We start from the raw sequence: 20,409 nt of genomic DNA on the forward strand, positions 1-20,409 counted from the left end.
TTACATTTGCACATTCTTTGGATACTAGACCAAAAAACAAGCATATGGGGGCTTCCCTGGTGGTCCAGTGGTTAAGGATCTGCCTGCCAACACAGGGGACGCGGGTTCGATCCCTGGAACGTGGAGGACTCCATATACTGTGGGGCAACCAAGCCCCGGTACCACAACCCCTGAGCCCGCCCACCACAGAGCCTGTGCTCTGCAACAAGAGAAGCCACGCGATGAGAAGGCCCTGCACAACCAAGAGAGCAGTCCCCACTCGCTGCAACTAGAGAGAGCTTGCGTAGCAAAAAAGACTCAGCACAGCCAAGAAAAACCCCAAAACCCCAAATAAATATATGCATAGCATACCTACACACGCATTCCGTCTACATACTACACATCTCACATGCTCTGTCGTGGGTCAGCCTGTCTTTGCTCCCTGGGGTCCTCCATCTTCCTCCTAACTTCCTCTCTGTCTCAGTACTGCTCCCTAAAAATGAGGGTCAAGGGCAGATCACTTGAAGCATAAATCATCATGATTGTCTCACTGGTCCGTACACACCTAGAAATCCTTCTTGACTCCTTTGTGTTAAATACAATGGGAAGTCTAGATCCTCCCTTTATAATTACTCTGACTCACCCTTTCTTGGTACATTTCACATATTCCAGTTTCAGTTATCATCTGATTCTGTCTCAACAGTTGCAATAGCCTCCTGACTCTTCTGCTCATCTCTTGGCTCTCTAAATCTGTCCTACAGAAAATCTTTGAAAAACATTACTTTTTGGAGAAGGAAATGGCAACCCACTCCAGTGTTCTTGCCTGGAGAATCCCAGGGACGGGGGAGCCTGGTGGGCTGCCATCTCTGGGGTCGCACAGAGTCGGACACGACTGAACTGACTTAGCAGCATAGAAATGAGCATTGTGTAGAGTATATTTAAGTATGGTCTATTTAAAATCTAACAAAAAATTGTGTTATTTTGAACAAAAATCCATTTTAATATGCTCATAAGACCATGGTGACTAAAACAAGTTTATATTTTTTGTTAAAATGTTAGCAAGTATGTGAAGTGATCTTTAAATTCTAAACACCTTTCAAAAAATCTAAAAAGTGAACTGCTTATGTATATATATATATATATATATATATATATATATGAAGACAAAGCATTCTAAATGAGCTCAGTATCAAAGGAAAAACGTTGGTTTGGAATATACACATTGAAAATAGATGTTTCAAAAAATCCATATGTTAAGCCAAAAAATATTTTTTCCTGAACCTTTTCTGAGGGCCAACAATTTCCAGGCATTGTGTATAATCTATTGGCTTTGGTCCTGTGGACTGGTTGCATGTATTTTACAATGGACTGAATGAAGTTGTACTTCATTTCTAGAGAAAAATACTCAGGTTTTCAATTGAGATAATGTCTTAACTTGACTGAGAATGGTATTGTACCTCTGGCACAGATGTGTGGAGTTCCTAAAGGCATTTGGCTATCCAAAGGCAGCATATCTTATCTCTGGTTTTCTTCTTAAATATAATCAGAAATGAGGTCTCTATCTACTTCTGAAGAAATGTCATTAGTGATCAGATCAAATTGGCTGACTAAAAAGCATCCTTCTCTTCCTTCTACCCGCACTGCATGTTAGAATTTCAGTGAGTTATAGTGGCCTGTGATGTTTCAGTAGTCTTTGATGCTCATGAGTTATACTGTCTTTAATTGATAGGGAACAGATTTCTCACCTAGTTGGGTACAGCATAACCAGGATTGTAATGTTATCTCATTACAATTTACAGTAATACTTTTCTATAATGGCAACAAGTCATAGTTCTAAAGACTGAATGTGATAGTCTTGCAGAAAATGGATGAATACCTCTGTTCAATAGAGGAAATATGCACTGCTCTCTCTTTTTTTTTAAGTCAAAGGAAATACCAAAGTTATACTTTAAAGGCTAGAGTTTTGTAAGATCTTGGGTCCATTTGTGGCTATATAAGACCACAGTCTATTTGACTTGTTTCCCAAGCACACTCTAGTAATTTCGTCTCTTTATGCATCTTGTGAATAGTAAACATAATTTTAATTCTATATTTTCAGTAGAAATTTTACTTGAAATTAAAGCTTTTGTTATGTTTTTAACCTATAGGATAAGATTCTACTATTGTATATGAATTTCAACAAGTGAAAAAGTCAAATCATGTACATATGGAAATATTTGCACATATTTTTTATGAAAAATAATGTTACCTTTTAAACTACTCTGATGTGTCCCTTCTGAACGAAACTATTAAATATAATAAAAATGCTAAATTTAAAAAAACAAACAAACAAACAAAAAAAACATTACTTTGACCACAATGCCATTTTCTATTGTACTTGTTAGCCTTCAGCTGCTTATAGCAACACATTCAGCACCCCTCAGACTAATGCTTAAGACTTTAGGAACCTGTTTTTTTTTTCCCCAGTCTTATTTATAACCATCCTTGCTTCCCCACATTCACTGAGGTGGTTTCAGGCATCGCCCACCCCCATGCCCACAGTGTGGTCATGAGCATCCCTGCGCTTCTGCTCCTGCGTGTCTCTCCCTTCCCCCTCTTTCCCATGTCCCACTGTCCTTTAAGAACATCTCGAAACCCAGAGGTGTCTGCTCCTTCTCTTAGCATGACAAGCCTTCTTCTCTGCTTACCTGTGCTACCCATCTTTCAAAGTCAACCTAAATTTATCCTCATCTTTGACATCTTTCCTAACCACCCCGACACTCAGTCCTTGGTGACAGCAACCGTGAGGCCGTTAGGGTCTGATGTCTGAACCCCAATGATCACTGGGGATGACAGCTGCAGCTCATTCCCAGGACGATGGGCCCTCCTCCCTCTTTTACTCCTGGGGCAGTGAGCCTGCCAGCCCCAAATTGTGTGTTCATAGTGTGATCGCTTACAAAATTTTTTCTGTTTTGAATTGCCAATTGCATTTCTATGATTTAACTGAAAAAAAAAAAAGACTTCTCTTTCCCAGGCAGATTGTAAAGACTTTGTCCCCAAACGACCTAGTTTCATTTGAGGGAGGAGATGGAATATACTGTCTGGTACCAGGCAGTGAGGTGCTGTTCTTGCCAGTACTTCTCACAGTGTAATGGTCCAGCTGCCTGTCTGTTTTTTTAAAAAGTCACTCACAGTCGTGTCCAACTCTTTGTGACTCCATGGACTGTAGCCCACCAGGCTTCACCGTCCATGGGATTTTCCAGGCAAGAATACTGGAGTGGGTTGCCATTTCCTTCTCCAGGATATCTTCCCGACCCAGGTATTGAACCTGAGTCTCCCGCATTGTAGGCAGACACTTTACCATCTGAGCCACCAGGGAAGTCCTACAAGCCTTATATTGTCCAGCTTTAAGACCTAAGAAAGAGCCTGGAGTTGGCAACAGAGACTTCAATGGTTTAATGGACAGGGGGATCTTACACGTCTGCAAAAGGGCCCTGGACCAATGTCCTACTGTCGACAGTGGGCAGGATGTGGTGGCAGTCTTCGCTCCCCAGAGACAGGGGGATATTGTCAGTTCTAGAAATAATGGATGTCAAGCTGGCTCTTGGTTACCATGGAAACTAGCAGAAGGGCATGCCCCTCACCATTCCCTGGATTAGAACAATTACAAGCTGGGGCAGGAGCGAGTACATAGGAAAGTCAGAGTAGCTACAGGTGAAGCTGGTTCTGGTTGGGCAGGGGATGTACAGAGCAAGAGAACAGTCATTTTTTGTGGCCTGACCATACACTGTTTTATGGGGCACACAAAACCCATGACTTTACAGGTATTCTTGCTTCAGTTCAGTTTAGTTCAGTCACTCAGTTGTGTCCGACTCTTTGCGAACCCATGAACTGCAGCACCCCAGGCCTCCCTGTCCATCACCAACTCCCGGAGTTCACTCAAACTCATGTCCATTGAGTCCGTGATGCCATCCAGCCATCTCATCCTCTGTCGTCCCCTTCTCCTCGTGCCCCCAATCCCTCCCAGCATCAGAGTCTTTTATGAGTCAGCTCTTCGCATGAGGTGGCCAAAGTACTGGAGTTTCAGCTTCAGCATCAGTCCTGCCAATGAACACCCAGGACTGATCTCCTTTAGAATGGACTGGTTGGATCTCCTTGCAGTCCAAGGGACTCTCAAGAGTCTTCTCCAACACAGTTCAAAAGCATCAATTCTTCGGCGATCAGCCTTCTTCACAGTCCAACTCTCACATCCACACATGACCACTGGAAAAACCATAGCCTTGACTAGATGGACCTTTGTTGGCAAAGTATAACATCTCTGCTTTTCAATATGCTATCTAGGTTGGTCATAACTTTCCTTCCAAGGAGTAAGCGTCTTTTAATGTCATGGCTGCAATCACCATCTGTAGTGATTTTGGAGCCCCCCAAAATAAAGTTTGACACTGTTCTTGCTTAGGATAAGGCTAAAGTAGGGAGTGTCCATTTAAGGTATTTTTCAAATTCAGTTTATTTAAATAAAAAATTAATAATGGTTCAAGTGATAGTTATGGCAAAAACTATGGCAGTGGTACACGAATGACTGAAAGAGTGTTAGATGGTATATTTATTTCTCACAACAACTTTGCAAATTAGAAACAAAAGTCCGGAGAAACGTTGGGACTTAGCCAACCTAGAAAGCGAATAGGTCATGAAACAGGATTCGGGTGACAGTACCTACACGTCTCTGACTAATGCTCTCCAAGGTTCCCCCTTTACCAGAATGCTTTTCTTTTTTTATATATAAGGAATTTTTCGTTCAACTACTGACGTGTGTGACTGACTCATATTTTTTCTACCCCACCTCATCTCCTCAAAAATATTTACTTCCTAAATTAAATCCTTCCCCTCTAGAATGAATTTGGTGTGTTTTAAAACACACTTAGAAAACATACAGGGAACAGGGCCCGATTTCCTGCCTGGCTGAGTGAAACAGTAATTCTCCAGCTTGGCACCTCACCCTGCAGCTGTGATAAGGACCGTTATGCCCAAATAGGCCCTTAAACGGAAGACCTGCTGAGCTGAGACCCACTTTCCCAGCCCTGTTCCACCGCGTCAGCTTCTCTGCCAACTGACCAGGCGGAAGCAGCAGCAGGGGAGGAGGGCCTGCAGGTAGGTGGGGAGGGAATCGTTTTTTTTTTTTGAAAGCCTTAAATCCCTCACAGGGAAGCAGCAGCTGCTCCTTGTTTTTCCAACATCTGTCCCATCTGTCCCCCTCCGCACCTTCGGGGGCTTGAGCTAGTTACACGCAAGCATAAGAAGGGGGCCTTTCTGAAGGCTGCTTGGTGAATGGGTATGGGCATCATTGCTACCGCGAAAGTTTCTACTGGGAAGGGGGCAATTGGGGTTCTTGAGGACGGTGGCTATCACCTTCCTTCATTTTTCTCACACACTTAACAGCTTCAATCGACAGAGTGGGGATTTGTAGCATCATCCAGGGGTATCATTTCACAGGACAGAAGTGTCCCTTGCGCCCATTTCCTACTTGTAACCTCCAGGAGAGGCACAGGCTTCCGATGGGGGCGGGACGGGAGAAAGATGCTGCATATAGCACAAAGTTGCTGCACCGCCTGGAAGAACTGCTCGCCGCATTTAGCAGCGCACTGCTCTCACCGGCTTCTTCACCAACACTGTGCTTTTTCAGAATTAGAGATTTCATTTTTATCCAGTTATTTCCCCCTAGTATTCAGAACCAAGGCTAGAACCTGGCAGGCCTGACACAGACACTTCTGAAGGAACGAACGTTAACGAAGTGCAAACAAAGGAGCAGGCTGGCTTCTCAGGTTCGAAGGCAGGAGAGAGGAGAGAGGCTTGGGATTGAATGGAGTCGTCAGGGCTGTGGATCCCCGCCCGCAACCTCACGGACGCAGGCGGGCAGCCGGCGCACAAGCTCGCGCCCGGTCCAGGCGGCCACGCCCGCTCCCGGGGCTTCCCTCGGGCGAGTCCCTCCGCTCGGGTCACGCGGCTGGGGACGGGTCGGGAGTGCGCAGGCGCGGCGGGCGGCGGAAGTCGCGGCCGGGAAGTAAGAGGCGTCGCAGCCGCCGCGCTTTGCGCCGGGCGCCGCGCTCCTCCTCTCGCCCCCGTGGGCCGCCCCGCCCCGCCTCCCCTGCGGCCCCGCCCCACCCACTCTCGCGGGCGGCCGCGCGGCTGCCGCCTCCCGCGCGTGGACATGGCGCTCGACCCCGCAGGTAAGGCGCGGGAGGCGGGGGCGCGGAGCCGGGGGGCGTGCAGGGGGCGGGGCGGGCTGGGAGGCGCGATGCCGAGGCCGCCCCGCCCTCCCGCGTCCCGGCCCGCGGGCGCCCGGCGCCGGGGCGGGGGCGGCGGTCCGACGGGGCGTGCGGGCGAGCGGCTTCCTAGCGCCTGCCGCCTCGCCGCCTTTCTCTTTGGGCCCTTGGGGTCGCAGGCTCCTTTAAGTAGCTGCGGTCCGACTTGAACGCACTGACCGGGGCGGGGGTCGTTCCGCTGGAAAGTGTCCCCAGAGAGCCGGTCGCTCCCCGTGACTTCGCGGTACCCGGCGCGAGGATGCTCGCTGCACGGCGGGGAACGCTGAGGGGCTTTGGGACATGCCCTTCGTATCAATATTATACTCAAGGCGTTGGGAGGAGGACTGGCTTCCAGCCTTTGGAGAGCCAGAAGGGAGACAGCCTCTGTAGGCCCGAGGAGAAAGAAGTGGACGAGTCTCGTGGCTGGGGACTCAGAGATCCCTATGCCCAGGCCTCGTGGAGTAAACAGATACTTGTTGCGGATTCACGGTCTCTTCTAGGCCCTGGGAAACTGGTCTATAGGACAGAAAGACCCTTACTCTGTCTAGAGCTTGTATTCTAGGGGTGCAAGAAAAGACATCACCGACCCCCTCACCCCCCCCCCCCCCACGAACTTTTACAGATAGTGGCAAACGTTATAAGGAAGATAAGCGGTGTCAGAGGTAGATGGTAAAGAGAGGACCACTTTAGGTGGCAGGTTCGTGTGAGTTGGCATCTCCAGGACCAGCGGAGGCTGTCCTGGAAAGAGGGAAGGAACCAGTAGTGTGCTAGGCGCTCCGAGGGGCAAGTACTTCAACTCTTGGGTTGGATTGCGGTCCGGAGCATGGAGGAGGTGCTGGGAAAGTAGATAGAACCTACATGTTGCAGTGCCGAAAGGCCCTGATAAGTGCGCGTTTGGACTTTTCTTGATGTTAACAAAAACCTGTGGAGGCTTTTAAAGACTGCATACCTTTATCGCTCTGGGAGCCTTGTAGAGGGACCAGGAGTGGAAGGTTAAGACACACTGGCAGCGGTTCAGGCCAAATGTGTTGGTATATGTTGGCCTGGGATAGTATTAGGGAAAAAATGGGGAGAAATACAAAGCTTCAGAAGATGTTTTGGAGGAGAAATTGACAGGACTCGCTGTTTCATTGAGCAAAAGGGAGACACAGGGAATTCCTAGGCTCTGCAACTGGATAACTGGTGATGGTCAGATCTAACAACACGCTAACCATTGGAAACTCAGACAAGAGCAGGCTCGGAAGCAAGATTGGAACGGAAAGTTAGCAGACTCAGCTAGTAGGACTATTTTTGAAAATTTTCTTTGTTTAGACTCCAGAATACAAATATAGTGAGGTCCGCTCTTTTAAAGTTAATTTGTGTTTGGTTCATAGATTGAAACATAGAGTCTTGTTTTGATATTTGTTTTGCTTCTTACAGTACACAGTGGTATGTTTCTTGCTAAATGAGTAGTATGCCAAATGATGTAGGAACATCTATTTTCCCATTGGTTTATGTTAGATTTTTAAAAATCTTTATACAAGTTTGATCTGCATTTGGCAGCAGCCTTTAAACTGACTTTGTAGGGTCCATTTTTCTCAAAGAACTCTGAACCCAACAATGCATACTTACTCTTAAATGTAGTTTTATTTAAGCAGTTTCCCTTTTTGTTAACGTTGAGGTAATAACACTCTCTGAAGCTTATCAGCCATAATTCTGGCCACTATTTTCTCTTACTATTTGAATGCAGAGAGAAAAAGCTAGAGAGTGCAAAACACTCAGAGAAGGTGACTGAGGAGAGAGGGAAATAAAAAAAAAAATACTAGTAGCCGTTTGCACTAGCAGATGTTTACCCTGCCCAAGCCTCTGGTGATTTAAAATAGTCCACGGGGAGTTCTAACCTGCAGAGGATTGCCAGGGCTCTGTACTCACCCGGGCTTATTGACTTGACCTTCAGCTTTGTTTTCTTAGCAGCCAGGGAAGTTTGCCTTGCATCTTTAGCCCTAAGTAGGGCCTTTGATAATGCAGTAATGACTCAAGAAATACACAGTATAGGTCATTCTCCTATGAAAGGACTTAAGAAGTTGAAGTATACAGTATGTATATTGTATGTACTGTATATATTTAAGAATCCAGTCAAACTGAGGTGATTGAAATTTTAGAGGTTGTTTACTGATCATCTGTAGAAACGGTGTTACAAGTGACCCTCGTTTGTTTTTTTTTTTAAAGATCTTATAAACATTGTATTGAGCAAAAAGGGAAATCACCAAATCAAATCTATAGCACAACACCATTTATGTAGATTACAAGCCATGCACACGAACAGCACAATCTGTTTTCTGAGGATGTGTGTGCTTAGTGATGCCTGACCAGATGGACTGTAGCTCAAGTGGTACTTGTTAAAGTAGGATTTCCAGAAAGATAAAACGATTACTTACAGTAATACAAAGTGGATATTTGTTAAAGATTTTCTCCAACTCAGTAGTGAGGGAGCCAGTAAAATGTAAAAACTACTCGAAAAACATTGAAATGGTAGATACATAGAAAATGTCATAGATAGTTGGCTTAGGTAAAAGCTGATTAATTTCAGTAGGGCTATGAACTGTTACTTGGGGGGTTATCTTTCCACTGGTTAGAAATTATTTCTGTCTCGATTGGACAGAGTTCTAGAATTTAACCTCTGCCCCTAACAAGTTGTAAACTGGCCCAGTCACAGGAAGCCCAGCCCAATGCTGTCCTGAAAGGACACCCGTGAAGCCTTCGCTGCTTCCAGAGTTCAGAGAAATCATCTGACGTAATTTGTCCAAGGTTGACGACTCGCAGGAACCTGGGCCTGAGAAGTTTCTTACTTTTCCTAATAACTAGGAGAAGATTTCTTTCTGCCCCATTGCTCTTCTACTCTTTCCCCTTTGAGCTGGGTAGGGGGTTTCCCTTCCCATCTGTTGCCTGGTCCGCAGTGGGCAGCACAGGTGACATTTCTTTAAGCGCATGCGTGGCCTTTTGTGGCTCCCTCCATGGGTGTTTTCTTCCAGAAACCTACTCGGGAGGAATGGGTAGTGAGCAGGCTCAGGGTGGGAAGTGGGGTCAGGAATTTCATGACATCCCATGAGTACAGGTTTCAAGTGTATGTATCCTGGGAGGATGGCATCTTGGCAACTCTGGGAATACTTAGGTTGCAGGGGTTCTTTCAGTGGTTCCCATGGAGATGGAGGTAGATGGGCTGCGGGTATACCAGCGCTCGGTCACTGGAAAAGGCCACTCTTGGAGTTAGACAGCTAAACAGGTTGGGAGAATCTGTTTCTGTTTTTTTCCTGAGCATTGTGTGATTAATATGTAAAAAAAAGAAAAAATACTATAATGTAGTTGATTAGAAATTTTTTTATTTTTTAACTGCTTCTGTGTTTTTACAGTATCCTGTTAGATACAAATTATATTCATGGTTCAGGGGTAAACGTCTGACTTCCACGTTTTATAAATTTTTAAGGTCAAAGCATGTTTGCACTACTACAAAATACATTGTTTTTGTTTGCCTCATTTGATTAATTTAACAACCTGAAATTGTTTTCCGAAATTGAAAAGCCCTGGCATGAGCAGGGAGCACAAGGGAGAGAGAAGCTTTGAGGCCACAGCGGTGCGTGTGTGGAGGCCCCGGGGTTTGGGCTGTGGGTCACAAAATGGCTCTTAAACCCATTTGTGGGGGTTGGATTTCATCCAGGAACAGCAGAGAGACACTGTGAGTGCTTAGGGAAGGGAGTGACAGTAGAATTCCTCTTCATTGTGCATTGCTCTGACTTTTGATCAGATGGGGATCGAGATCTCAGCTGAGCCCTCTGCATCGAGGTGTCAGACTTGGAGGCACGGGAGAGGTCTGTTGCTAGTGGGTGGTTCTAACTTTGACCACCCAGCCAGTGTCTTTCCTGTGTCTTCCTCTCCTGAAATCAATAAGCACTCTGTGGGCTTCGCAAGTGGCTCAGTGGTCAAGAATCTGCTCACAGTGCAGGAGTCACAGGAGACAAGGGTTCGATCCCAGGGTTGGGAAGATCCCCTGGAGGAGGGCATGGCAACCCACTCCAGTCTTCTTGCCTGGAGAATCCCCATACAGAGGAGCCTGGTGGGCGACAGTCCATGGGGTCGCAGAGCCAGACACGACTGAAGTGACTTAGCATGGCATGGTGCGGGGAGACCACTGACGGCTATGTGGGTGTTCATTCCTCATCAGAAAACTCGTTTTGATGGAGCCTCTGTTGATGATTTTTGCCGGATTCAGTCTTTCCTGTGATGGTTGCAGAATGATTTTCTGCCTCCAACATTCTTTCCGCTTAGATGGTTATCTCTCCTTTAGACAGTTGTTGACAGTTTGCTTTAAACGACGAAACACTTTGTTTCTTATTGATATTATTGGCATGGATTCAGGAATTTGTTTTCTCAATGGTGTTATCGTTTGTCACTAAATATTTCAGTGCTCACATTTTCTCAGATTTGGCCACCTAGAGTTCCTTCACCACCTAGAGTTCCTTCACCACCTAGAGTTCCTTCACCACCTAGAGTTCCTTCACCACCTAGAGTTCCTTCACCACCTAGAGAGTTCCTTCACCACCTAGAGTTCCTTCACCACCTAGAGTTCCTTCACCACCTAGAGTTCCTTCACCACCTAGAGTTCCTTCACCACCTAGAGTTCCTTCAGACCAGCTTCTGGGTCCTTGTGACGTGCTCCCATCTTTTTTTGAGCGTTTCCTTCACTTTTCACACAGAAAGTCCTGGCCCCTCTAGGACCTCCCCAGCCCAGCCACAGGATTACTCTTGTTTCGGACAAGCCCTGGTTCCTTTATTTGGGTGGTCTTGGAGCACAATATGTAGGAAAATCCCGTGGATGGAGGAGCCTGGTAGTCTGTAGTCCATGGGGTCGCTAAGAGTCGGACACGACTGAGCGACTTCACTTTCACTTTTCATTTTCATGCACTGGAGAAGGAAATGGCACCCCACTCCAGTGTTCTTGCCTGGAGAATCCCAAGGACGGGGGAGCCCGGTGGGCTGCCGTCCGTGGGGTCGCACAGAGTTGGACACGACTGAAGCCACTTAGCAGCAGCAGCAGCAGGGCATCACCTGAGTTTTTCATGTGCAGGGATTGATTCTTGGAGTGCAGACCTCCGGGAGAGAGAAGGGAGTAGCAGCTGAATGGAGGAGGCTGAGAAAGGGTGTAGCATGGGGGCTTGTCTTTGTCCGAAGCAAAGGAATCGGGCTTTGTGACCCCCTGTCAGCCCTTGTCCACTGCAGGAGGAGGGAGAGGGGCCTGGAGAAGGAAAAATACCAGGTGCTACCACCCTCGGCCCAGGTGGGGTGCTGGGAAGGTTGCAGGCTGGGTGAGCAGGCTCTCTCCCCTCCATCTCGGCTACAGGGAGAGACACCAGAAGTTCAGTTTCGTTCAGTCGCTCAGTCATGTCTGAGTCTTTGCGACCCCATGGACTGCAGCACGCCAGGCCTCCCTGTCCATCGCCAACTCCTGGAGGTTACTCAAACTCATGTCCTTTGAGTCGGTGATGCCATCGAACCATCTCATCCTCTGTCGTCCCCTTCTCCTCCCACCTTCAATCTTTCCCAGCATCAGGGTCTTTTACAGTGAGTCAGTTCTTCGCATCAGGTGGCCAAAGTATTCGAGTTTCAGCTTCAGCATCAGTCCTTCCAATGAATATTCAGGACTGATCTCCTTTAGGATGGATTGGTTGGATCTTCTTGCAGTCTCAGGGAGTCTCACGAGTCTTCTCCAACACCACAGTTCAAAAGCATCAATTGTTCGGTGCTCAGCTTTCTTTATAGTCCAACCCTCACATTCATACATGACTCCTGGAAAAGCCATGGCTCTGACTAGACGAACCTTTGTTGGCAAAGTAATGTTTCTGCTTTTTAATAAGCTGTCTAGGTTGGTCATAACTTTTCTTGCAAGGAGCAAGCATCTTTTAAAATCATGGCTGCAGTCACCATCTTCAGTGATTTTGAAGCCCCCCAAAATAAAGTCTGTCACTGTTTCCACTGTTTCCCCATCTATTTGCCATGAAGTGATAGGATCAGATGCCACAATCTTAGTTTTCTAAATCTTGAGTTTTAAGCCAACTTTTTCACTCTCCTCTTTCACTTTCATCGAGAGGCTCTTTGATTCTTCTTCACTTTCTGCCATAAGAGTGGTGTCATCTGCACATCTGAGGTTATTGGTATTTCTCCTGCAGTCTTGATTCCAGCTTGTGCGTCATCCAGTCCAGCGTTTCTCATGATGTACTCTGCATATAAGTTAAATAAGCAGGGTGACATACAGCCTTGATCTACTCCTTTCCTGATTTGGAACCAGTTTGTTGTTCCAGCCTATAAATAACTGATCTGAGACTGTTAGGAATGTTAGTATGTGCAGTGAATCAGGTGGGCAAGTCAGGTAGGAAGGAGGACCCCTGTGCGTATATGAAAATACACGTGTGTGCTGTGTCCAGGAGTGTCATGGGGTTGTGATAAAGAAGTGTAGGGAACACTGGCCTGAGATATACTTTGTTGTTTAGTTGCAAAGTTGTGTCTGACTCTTTGGCAACCCCATGGACAGTGGCTTCTCTATCCGTAGGATAACAGATGCCAAATTGTGTGCGCTCTCTCTTTTTTCCCCTTTTTGCCTCTAGGCCTTTGACATGCTATTCCTTCTCTTTGGACTGTTTCCCTTTCTGTTCCACCCTCACATCTAAGTCTTACTCTTTTTTGAAATCAGTTTCATAGAAGGCCTTCCTTGATGTCACTGCCTCTGGTCTTTATTTTATTTTAATATTGTAACAAAAAATTATTTTAATATATGGAATATTAAAAACCACCAAAATGTCAAATAACCAGTGTGTGGAGTTTCTTTCATTCTAGATCTAGAATTTTTTCTTTGAGAAATAAAATGAAAGCTACATGTATCAAATAATTTGAGAGATGAGGGAAGATCGAATGTGAAGGAACGTTCACTTCTGTGGTGAAGAGTGCCTTTCATCTGGTTCTGTGTCTTTAGCTTTATTAGCATAGCGGGAGGATGGGCCAGTTAATTACATCTAGATGGTGGGAGATTCTCCACTAGCCCGAGTAGGCTCTGCACTGTTATGCAAACAGCACCGAATTGAATTTGGGAATGAGTAGGACTGAGGTGTTTCAGACTTTGCTAGTAACCTCAGGCCCTTCAGAAATTCTGAATGGCATATTCTGAGATTTGAGGATGACAGGGAGGGAGAGTAAGATGTATCAGATGCTAAGGCTGCTTCAAGCCTTAAACTTGTGTGTGTTTCATTTCTTGTGCAGGTGGGCTCAAGGGGTTCTAGACTCAGCTCATGTTTCGTTGACTGGATTAGTATGGTTATTTGTCTCTAGGCATGTTACTGATGCTCAAGCTGAAGTTCCAATACTTTGGCCACCTGATGGGAAGAACTGACTCACTGGAAAAGACCCTGATACTGGAAAAGACCCTGATGCTGGAAAAGGGGAGGAGAAGGGGGCGACAGAGAAGAGATAGTTGGATGGCATCACCTACTCGATGCACATGTGTTTGAGCGAGCTTTGGGAGTTGGTGATGGACAGGGAGGCCTGGCGTGCTGTAGTCCATCGGGTCGCAAAGAGTTGGACACGACTGAGCAACTGAACTGAACTGAGGGGTGTTATTACCTTATTTGTAGAAATCTCCTAGACTTGATATAAGTGGGCCACACAAAATGTGCCCAAATGAAAAGATTGATTCCTAAGTTAACCTTATCCCCGCATCAGCCAGCTCCTTTTACACTTTTACATTTTTAAGTAAAGAGATTGAGGGAAAACATTTTTAAGAACAATCCTGTGCTGTGTTTTTGCTGGAGAACTCTTACTGGTTTTCCATATTTTAATTAAGTGTGTGTTCGTCACTCAGTTGTGTCCGACTTTTTGTGACCCCATGGACTGTGGCCTGCCAGGCTCCTCTGTCCATGGGATTCTCCAGGCAAGAATAATTCTCCAGGCAAAAGGGTAGTGATTTCCTTCTCCAGAGGATCTTCCCGACTTAGGGATTGGACCTGGGTCACCTGTATTGCAGGCTTTTTTACCATCTGGGCCACCAGGGAAGCCCTAAGCATGACTAATTGAAAGACGATTTTAAATGTTTATGTTGCAGAACAGGGCACATCAATGTATCTGCAATCCCCAGCCTGATAATTGGTAGATAGTGGGCACCTAATAAATGTTTCTTAACAGAATGAATATCACATGAATAAATATATTTTTTCAACTATTTGTTAGTATAATGATTATCAAATAGGAAATTTTATACATACGTGTCATTTATTACATAGTTTACTGAATTTTTACCATATACGAGGAGTAGGAGGGAATTATGGAGGGTAACGAGATGTGGTCTCAGACCTCATTATAGTTGTATTTCTTGCAGTGGTTCTTAATCTAGAATCTAATATAATTATCTGGGAAGCTTTTAAAAATACCAGTTCCTGGATGTTACCCAGCATGTCTGATTTAACTGGTCTGGAGTGGGGCCCAGACATCAGGTGTGGTTGTTAGATGCAGCCAGAATTGACAACTTCTGTTACCAAATCCTATCTCCATCCTCTCGGGTTGCCATAATAACATTCTCTAGACTGGGTGGCTTAAACAATAAACGTTTATTTTCTTGCAGTTTGGAAGACTGGCAGCCTGAGATCAAGGTGCTGGCCGATTCAGCTGCTGTTTTTTCCCATTCTTAGCAGGGCCACCTGTCTGATTAGGGCCCTCCCATGTTGCTAAGACTTCTCTCAAACTTGTGTGCTGAGGAGACTCAGATGTTGGCCTCAGCTCCTAGGCTGAACTCAGTAGATCGGCCCCTGAAAACTTCTGTATTGAGACAAAGGAAAGGATCTGTCAGAAAGCAGCATCTATTATCCTGGCGCAGCAGCAAGGCAGAGGACAGGTAGTGGAAATCCTGCAATCTGAAAAGCAGACTGAGAGATGTCAAAACCTTCTGGTTGGAATGGGGCAGACATTCTATGATGGGCACATTCTAAGCCAGGCTCTTCCCTGGTGACTCAGGTGATGAAGAATCTGCCTGCAGTACAGGATACCTGGGTTCAGTCCCTGGGTCAGGATGATCCTGTGGAGGAGGCACTGGCGACCCGGTCCAGTATTCTTGCCTGGAGAATTCCATGGACAGAGGAGCTTGGCCGCCTACAGTCCATGGGATCACAAAGAGTTGGACACGACGGGGTGACTGACACACTTTCATACACATAACGTACATACATGTCGACTCATTTACCCTTAATCACCTCCAGCTAGAGTCATTTCGAGCTTAGGGCTTCCTGAATCCTCCGGTGGTGGGAATGCAGTTTGGTCCTTGGTGACCATTGATCAAGAGAAAGAAGTTTCTGCAGGAAGTGTGCTACTCTGGGTTCTAAGTCCCCGTGTGATCAGAGCCACAGTGTCTGGGCGTGAAACGCCTTGGGCTTAGTGGAAGGAGAAACCGCTTTCGGGTGCTGGGCTTAGGGAGCACTTTGGGTGGTGGTGAGTGAGTAAGCCTTGATAAAGGAAATGAAGGGTGGGAGATGGAGGATAAAGGCAGCAGACAGGCGGAGTCTGACTGACGGCTTGCTCGCTGCCCGGCGCTGCAGGATCGATCTGTGCTCTCTGAGCCTCGGGTTCAGAACCCCCGCCCCTGCCTGTGATGGTGTCCGTAAGACGATCCCTTCACCTCCACTTCGTCCTTCTTTCTGTAAGATCTAAGCTGATTGTCTGATGGATTGATTGATTTTTAGCCAAGGAGAAGAATATAACCGCTGGGATGGCAGAATAAGGATTTAAACAATAGAAATTTTAAGTTGAACTTCTGATCCTGGTGGGACTTTGGAATTAATAACAGATTCTGGAAAACATGGGTCAAGTAGATTTGGTGATAGAGAGCAGCACTGAGAACACAGCATAAAAAGTGCCAGTTTAAAGATAGAGTCTGGGGGATCGCCTGGGCAGGAACGGGAGTGGAGCTTGCTTTGGGAGTGTTTATTCGGCTTTTAGCGTTACCATTGTTCAGAGTATTTTCAAGACTTTTAGAATTTGCCTTCAGCCTCTACAGTACATTCATCTTAATATCTTATTATCTTAATATTCTCATTTTGGTCAATTTTTGTTTTGAAGGTGAACTTGAATTTCAGCCACAGTTAGCCAGAGGCAGTCTGATGAAGGGAGTGGGGAACACTGCTCCCCAAGAAGGTTGCAGTGTAATTTTAACTCAGCCTGGCTCTAAAGGCCACCCTGAGAACGATGTCGTGAGTCTCTACAAATGAACCAATTTCATTGCTTCTTATGGCTGAGTGATACTCCTTTGTATGTATGTACCACGTCTTCCTTACCCGTTTGTCTTTCAGTAGACATCTAGGTTGCTGCCATGTCCCGGCTGTTGTAAACAGTGTTGCGGTGAAGGACCTAGAGGCTGTCATTCAGAGTGAAGTAAGTCAGAAAGAGAAAAACAAGTACCGTTTATTAATGTGTGGTGTGGAATCTAGAAAAATGGTACAGATGACCCTATTTGCAGGGCAGGAATTGAGATGCAGACATGAGGGATGGATGTGTGGCCCCATTTGTGTGTGTGTGTCTCAGCTGCTCAGTCGTATCTGACTCTTTGCAACCTCATGGACTGTAGCCTTCCATCCAGGCTTCTCTGTCCTTGGGTTCTCCAGACAAGAACACTGGAGTGGGTTGCCATTTCCTCCTCCAGGGGATCTTCCCAACCCAGGGATCGAACCCATGTCTCTGGCCTTGGCAGGCATATTCTTTACCGCTGCACCACCTGGGAAGTCACAGGGAGGTGAAGGGTGGGGACAGATTGAGAGATTAGCATTGGCATATATATAGTTAGTGGGAAGCCGCTGTATGGCTCGGCTTGATGCTCTGTGATGACCTAGAGGGGTGGGATGAGGGGTAGCAGGAAGGTTTAGGAAGGAGGGGATGTCTGTATGCTTACGCCTGATTCACGCTCTTGTACAGCAGAAACTAACACAGCATTGTAAAGCACTTATATCCCCATTTTAAAACGTGTGAATGATTCGAGCAAGCACTGAATCTTTGAAATAAGTGAATAAGCTCTCAATATAAAAATAATTTCCCTGCTCTATTATCAAAATGGTCCATGTTTTTTGTTAAATTTTACGAACTGTTGAGAGAAGGAGAAGGACCGGGAGAGCTTGGACAGCCAGAAGCCACCGAGGAGCACTCGTCGGTGTGGGGGTAGCCCGCCGTGTCCGACGGGCGTCGGAGGGAAGGCACATGAGTGAGGGGTGTGTTGCGGGGAGGTCCAGGCGTGCTGCCGTGTATTCCTCTCTCAAATGTCTGCTTACGTAGACGTGTCTCCTGTAGTAACATGACTGATTTCCTAGTAGCTGTCCATGGGAAATTGTGCCCATAGCAAAACACAGCCTTGAGGTTTTACCAAATAAAGTAACTGTGAAGCCTCATCACTGCAGGCATTACGGCCACAGCGGAGGTCGCAGCGCTTCTTTAAAACGGGCGGGTCGTCTTGCGTAAGCCGATCTCCTAATTCGGTATGCTTTGAGACGGGCTGTCCCTTCCTGGCCTCATCTCGGTTAAAACGACGTGGGTGGCAGAGGAAGTTTTCACACCTCGCAATCTGCAGAATCTGAGGTCCGAGAAATAGGTGCTTTTGGGAACCGGGCACATGTGGTGTAAACGCAGTGGTTACTGCCGGTGGGAGCTGATAGCACAGAGGAGCTCAGATGTGGCGCAGCGATGGTGGCGCGCTGGCCTATGTGACCCAGAAGCTGAGCAGAAACAGGCACTTCTGCCTCATTGATGTGCTTTCCGGGTCTTGTGAGTTCGAGACTGTAAAAAGTTCTTTGGTCACCGACTGACCTAATATTTGATGTTTACTCCCCGCAAAGGTACTTTTTCAGCCAGCTGACAAATCAGTCCTTTTGCCTTTTCTAAAATAGTTTTCTTCATGGTTGGAATCATTGAGCTTCCTTTCTGATCAAGAAATGTGAACTGTGAAGTTTTGAATTTTGCTTGTTCAAAACGATGCTTCTGAAACTAACATTCTTCTTGTCCAAGAGTTCCTGCAGGCTTCACCAGGGCTTTGGAAGCTCTGGGACCTAGTTTACTGAAGTCCCCTGAAATAGGCCACTGTCCTAGGGGAGGGGTTGGGTCATGGAAGAACTTTGGAACCTGCCCCTGGGTTATTCCCCTCTGCTAGAGTCTCCACATTTTTCTGTGCAAAATGGAATCCAGGTACTGAACCTGAGGGGCGTTTAGAAGACTGAAGGGCATTCCTGGCCTTTGTCTGGAGGTTTCGTAGCCAGAGGCAGCTGGACTGTTGGGAGGAGAATCTTTCCTACTCTGTAGTTTCCTTTTTGTTTTGTCGATTCAAGTGTTGCTTAAAGGAAAGAGGACGGGACACAGGCCTGCCTGTCTTTGTCTTCCCGGTCTTGGTCCCCGGCCTCCCATGCCTTCCTCATCTTAGGCACTCACTGTAGAAGAGGGTGTGAGTGAGCTGGAGGGGGCAAGGAGGTCTGGTTGGGGCAGGAGTGTCTTGAGCACTGAGACCAGGGTCCTCGCGGGCTCCAGTGTGAAGCGCACAGGGTGAAGGGGCCTTTGGCTAGCCCCGATCCTGCTGAGTGGTGTGCAGCGCCATCTACCTGGGGCCCTTCCGTACAGAAGACGGACCCGAAGGAGAAACCGTTGCTAATAAGAGCACCTTTGCACGTTTCCTACAAGCGATTGTCTGGTTTTTCCTACAGAGTAAACAACGTCATGGTAATGTCTAAAGGAACAAATGGGCAACTAGGAGGTTCCAAAAAACAAAAAAGTGTCATTATCTAAATGATAGCAATTACATTAGTTGTGTTAGAACATTTTCAGTGTTGAAAGGCGCTTCTTGCCCTGCTGGGGTCGCCTTTCTGGGGGAAGCTTCTGTGATGCTGAGTTGTGTCACTGCTGTCTGTGGATTCAGGGCAAGCACTGCTGTCGCTGGTTTTGTGTGATCCCGGGTGGCTGTGTTGCAGGAACACGTGAGCCCCAGAGCAGAGTCTGCACTAACAAAGTCAGCCAGTGAAGAAGGTAGAAACTGACTTGTAGGTGGTGATAGAATGTCGAGGAGTTAGAGCTTTGAAAATTTGCCCTGGTGGTGTTACCCTGATTCTTCATTTCAATATAAATCCATGTGACTGTAGAGTAGCAAATTCTCAAAATTTGATTTTTTTTTTTTTGCCAGCTTTGATGCAGATGTATAACATCTGTGTAGCGTATCGACACTGAATCACCCTGTAATTTTGTGAATAAAAAGTGCCATATCTATATTTGTAGTATCAAAGGAAACTTTGAAATATGTACATATGTACAGAATCACAATTAATTGAAAGTTGACTTTTAATGATTAGTATGCTACCAAGTGTTAGCAGAATTTATATATATATATATATATTTTTTTTTAAGCTTTTTTTTTTGTTTGACTGCTCAGCATGCAGGATCATAGTTCCCCAACCAGAGCTAGAACCTGTGTCTCCTGCAGTGTAAGCAGAATCTTAAGCACTGGTCTCCCAGAGATTTAACACCAAGAGTGTGGAAAATCGAAATCAACATTCGCATGATTCATATGATTTTCTTTGCCTTAGGAGGTTTTAGATGAATGATCAGAAGGACTTCTTAACAACACATTTAAAAAATGTTTCAGGAACACTGCAGGTTGTGGAGAGAAAGGGTAGATTCCTGAGGACGCGTTGGAGATAAGCCGTCTGGTTATAGGTGTGTGAGTGAAGGGAGGAGCTCAGGTGCTGAAGCCGATTGTGTAGACTAGGTCGGCACGGCACAGTGTTTCTCCTCATCTCTTCGGTAGTTGCACTGCTAATTGTGCGTCCGTGTGTGCACGCTCAGTTGTGTCCAACTCTTTCATGACCCCACAGACTGCAGCCCACCAGACTCCTCCGTCCATGGAATTTTCCAGGCAAGAATACTGGAGCAGGTTGCTGTTTCCTCCTCCAGGGGAATCTTCCGTGTAAACCCATGTCTCCTGCATTGCGGGTGGATTCTTTACCCTGATGACTGTGGTTTGCACTACAGACAAGGAGAAAGAAGTGTGTGGAGATGGCTCCAGTTTTATTGATTTTCTTCCAAGTAGTTCCCAGCTCTCCGCTCACACGGTGTCTCGTCGTAG

General features: G+C 46.3%; 1 protein-coding gene across 4 annotated transcripts in view; it reads left to right on the forward strand.

The window, feature by feature from the left end:
- Nucleotides 1–4,750: 4,750 nt before the first annotated feature.
- The window catches only part of CMC1 (C-X9-C motif containing 1), an 81,856-nt gene continuing 66,197 nt past the window's right edge, over nucleotides 4,751–20,409 (forward strand). For 2 of the 4 annotated variants that reach the window (XR_011250787.1, XM_069561218.1), the window contains exon 1: nucleotides 4,751–6,182. Coding sequence is in view for 1 of the 4 variants with exons in the window: in XM_069561218.1 (XP_069417319.1) it covers nucleotides 5,816–6,182 (367 nt within the window). In the remaining 3 variants the exon portion in view is untranslated. Of the gene's footprint in view, nucleotides 6,183–16,609; nucleotides 16,695–20,409 lie in introns of those variants that run through there. The other 2 variants (XM_069561222.1, XM_069561221.1) reach the window with 2 other exon arrangements.

Source organism: Ovis canadensis, chromosome 19, assembly GCF_042477335.2.
Source record: "Ovis canadensis isolate MfBH-ARS-UI-01 breed Bighorn chromosome 19, ARS-UI_OviCan_v2, whole genome shotgun sequence".
In the NCBI taxonomy this organism is placed as follows: Eukaryota; Metazoa; Chordata; class Mammalia; order Artiodactyla; family Bovidae; genus Ovis; species Ovis canadensis.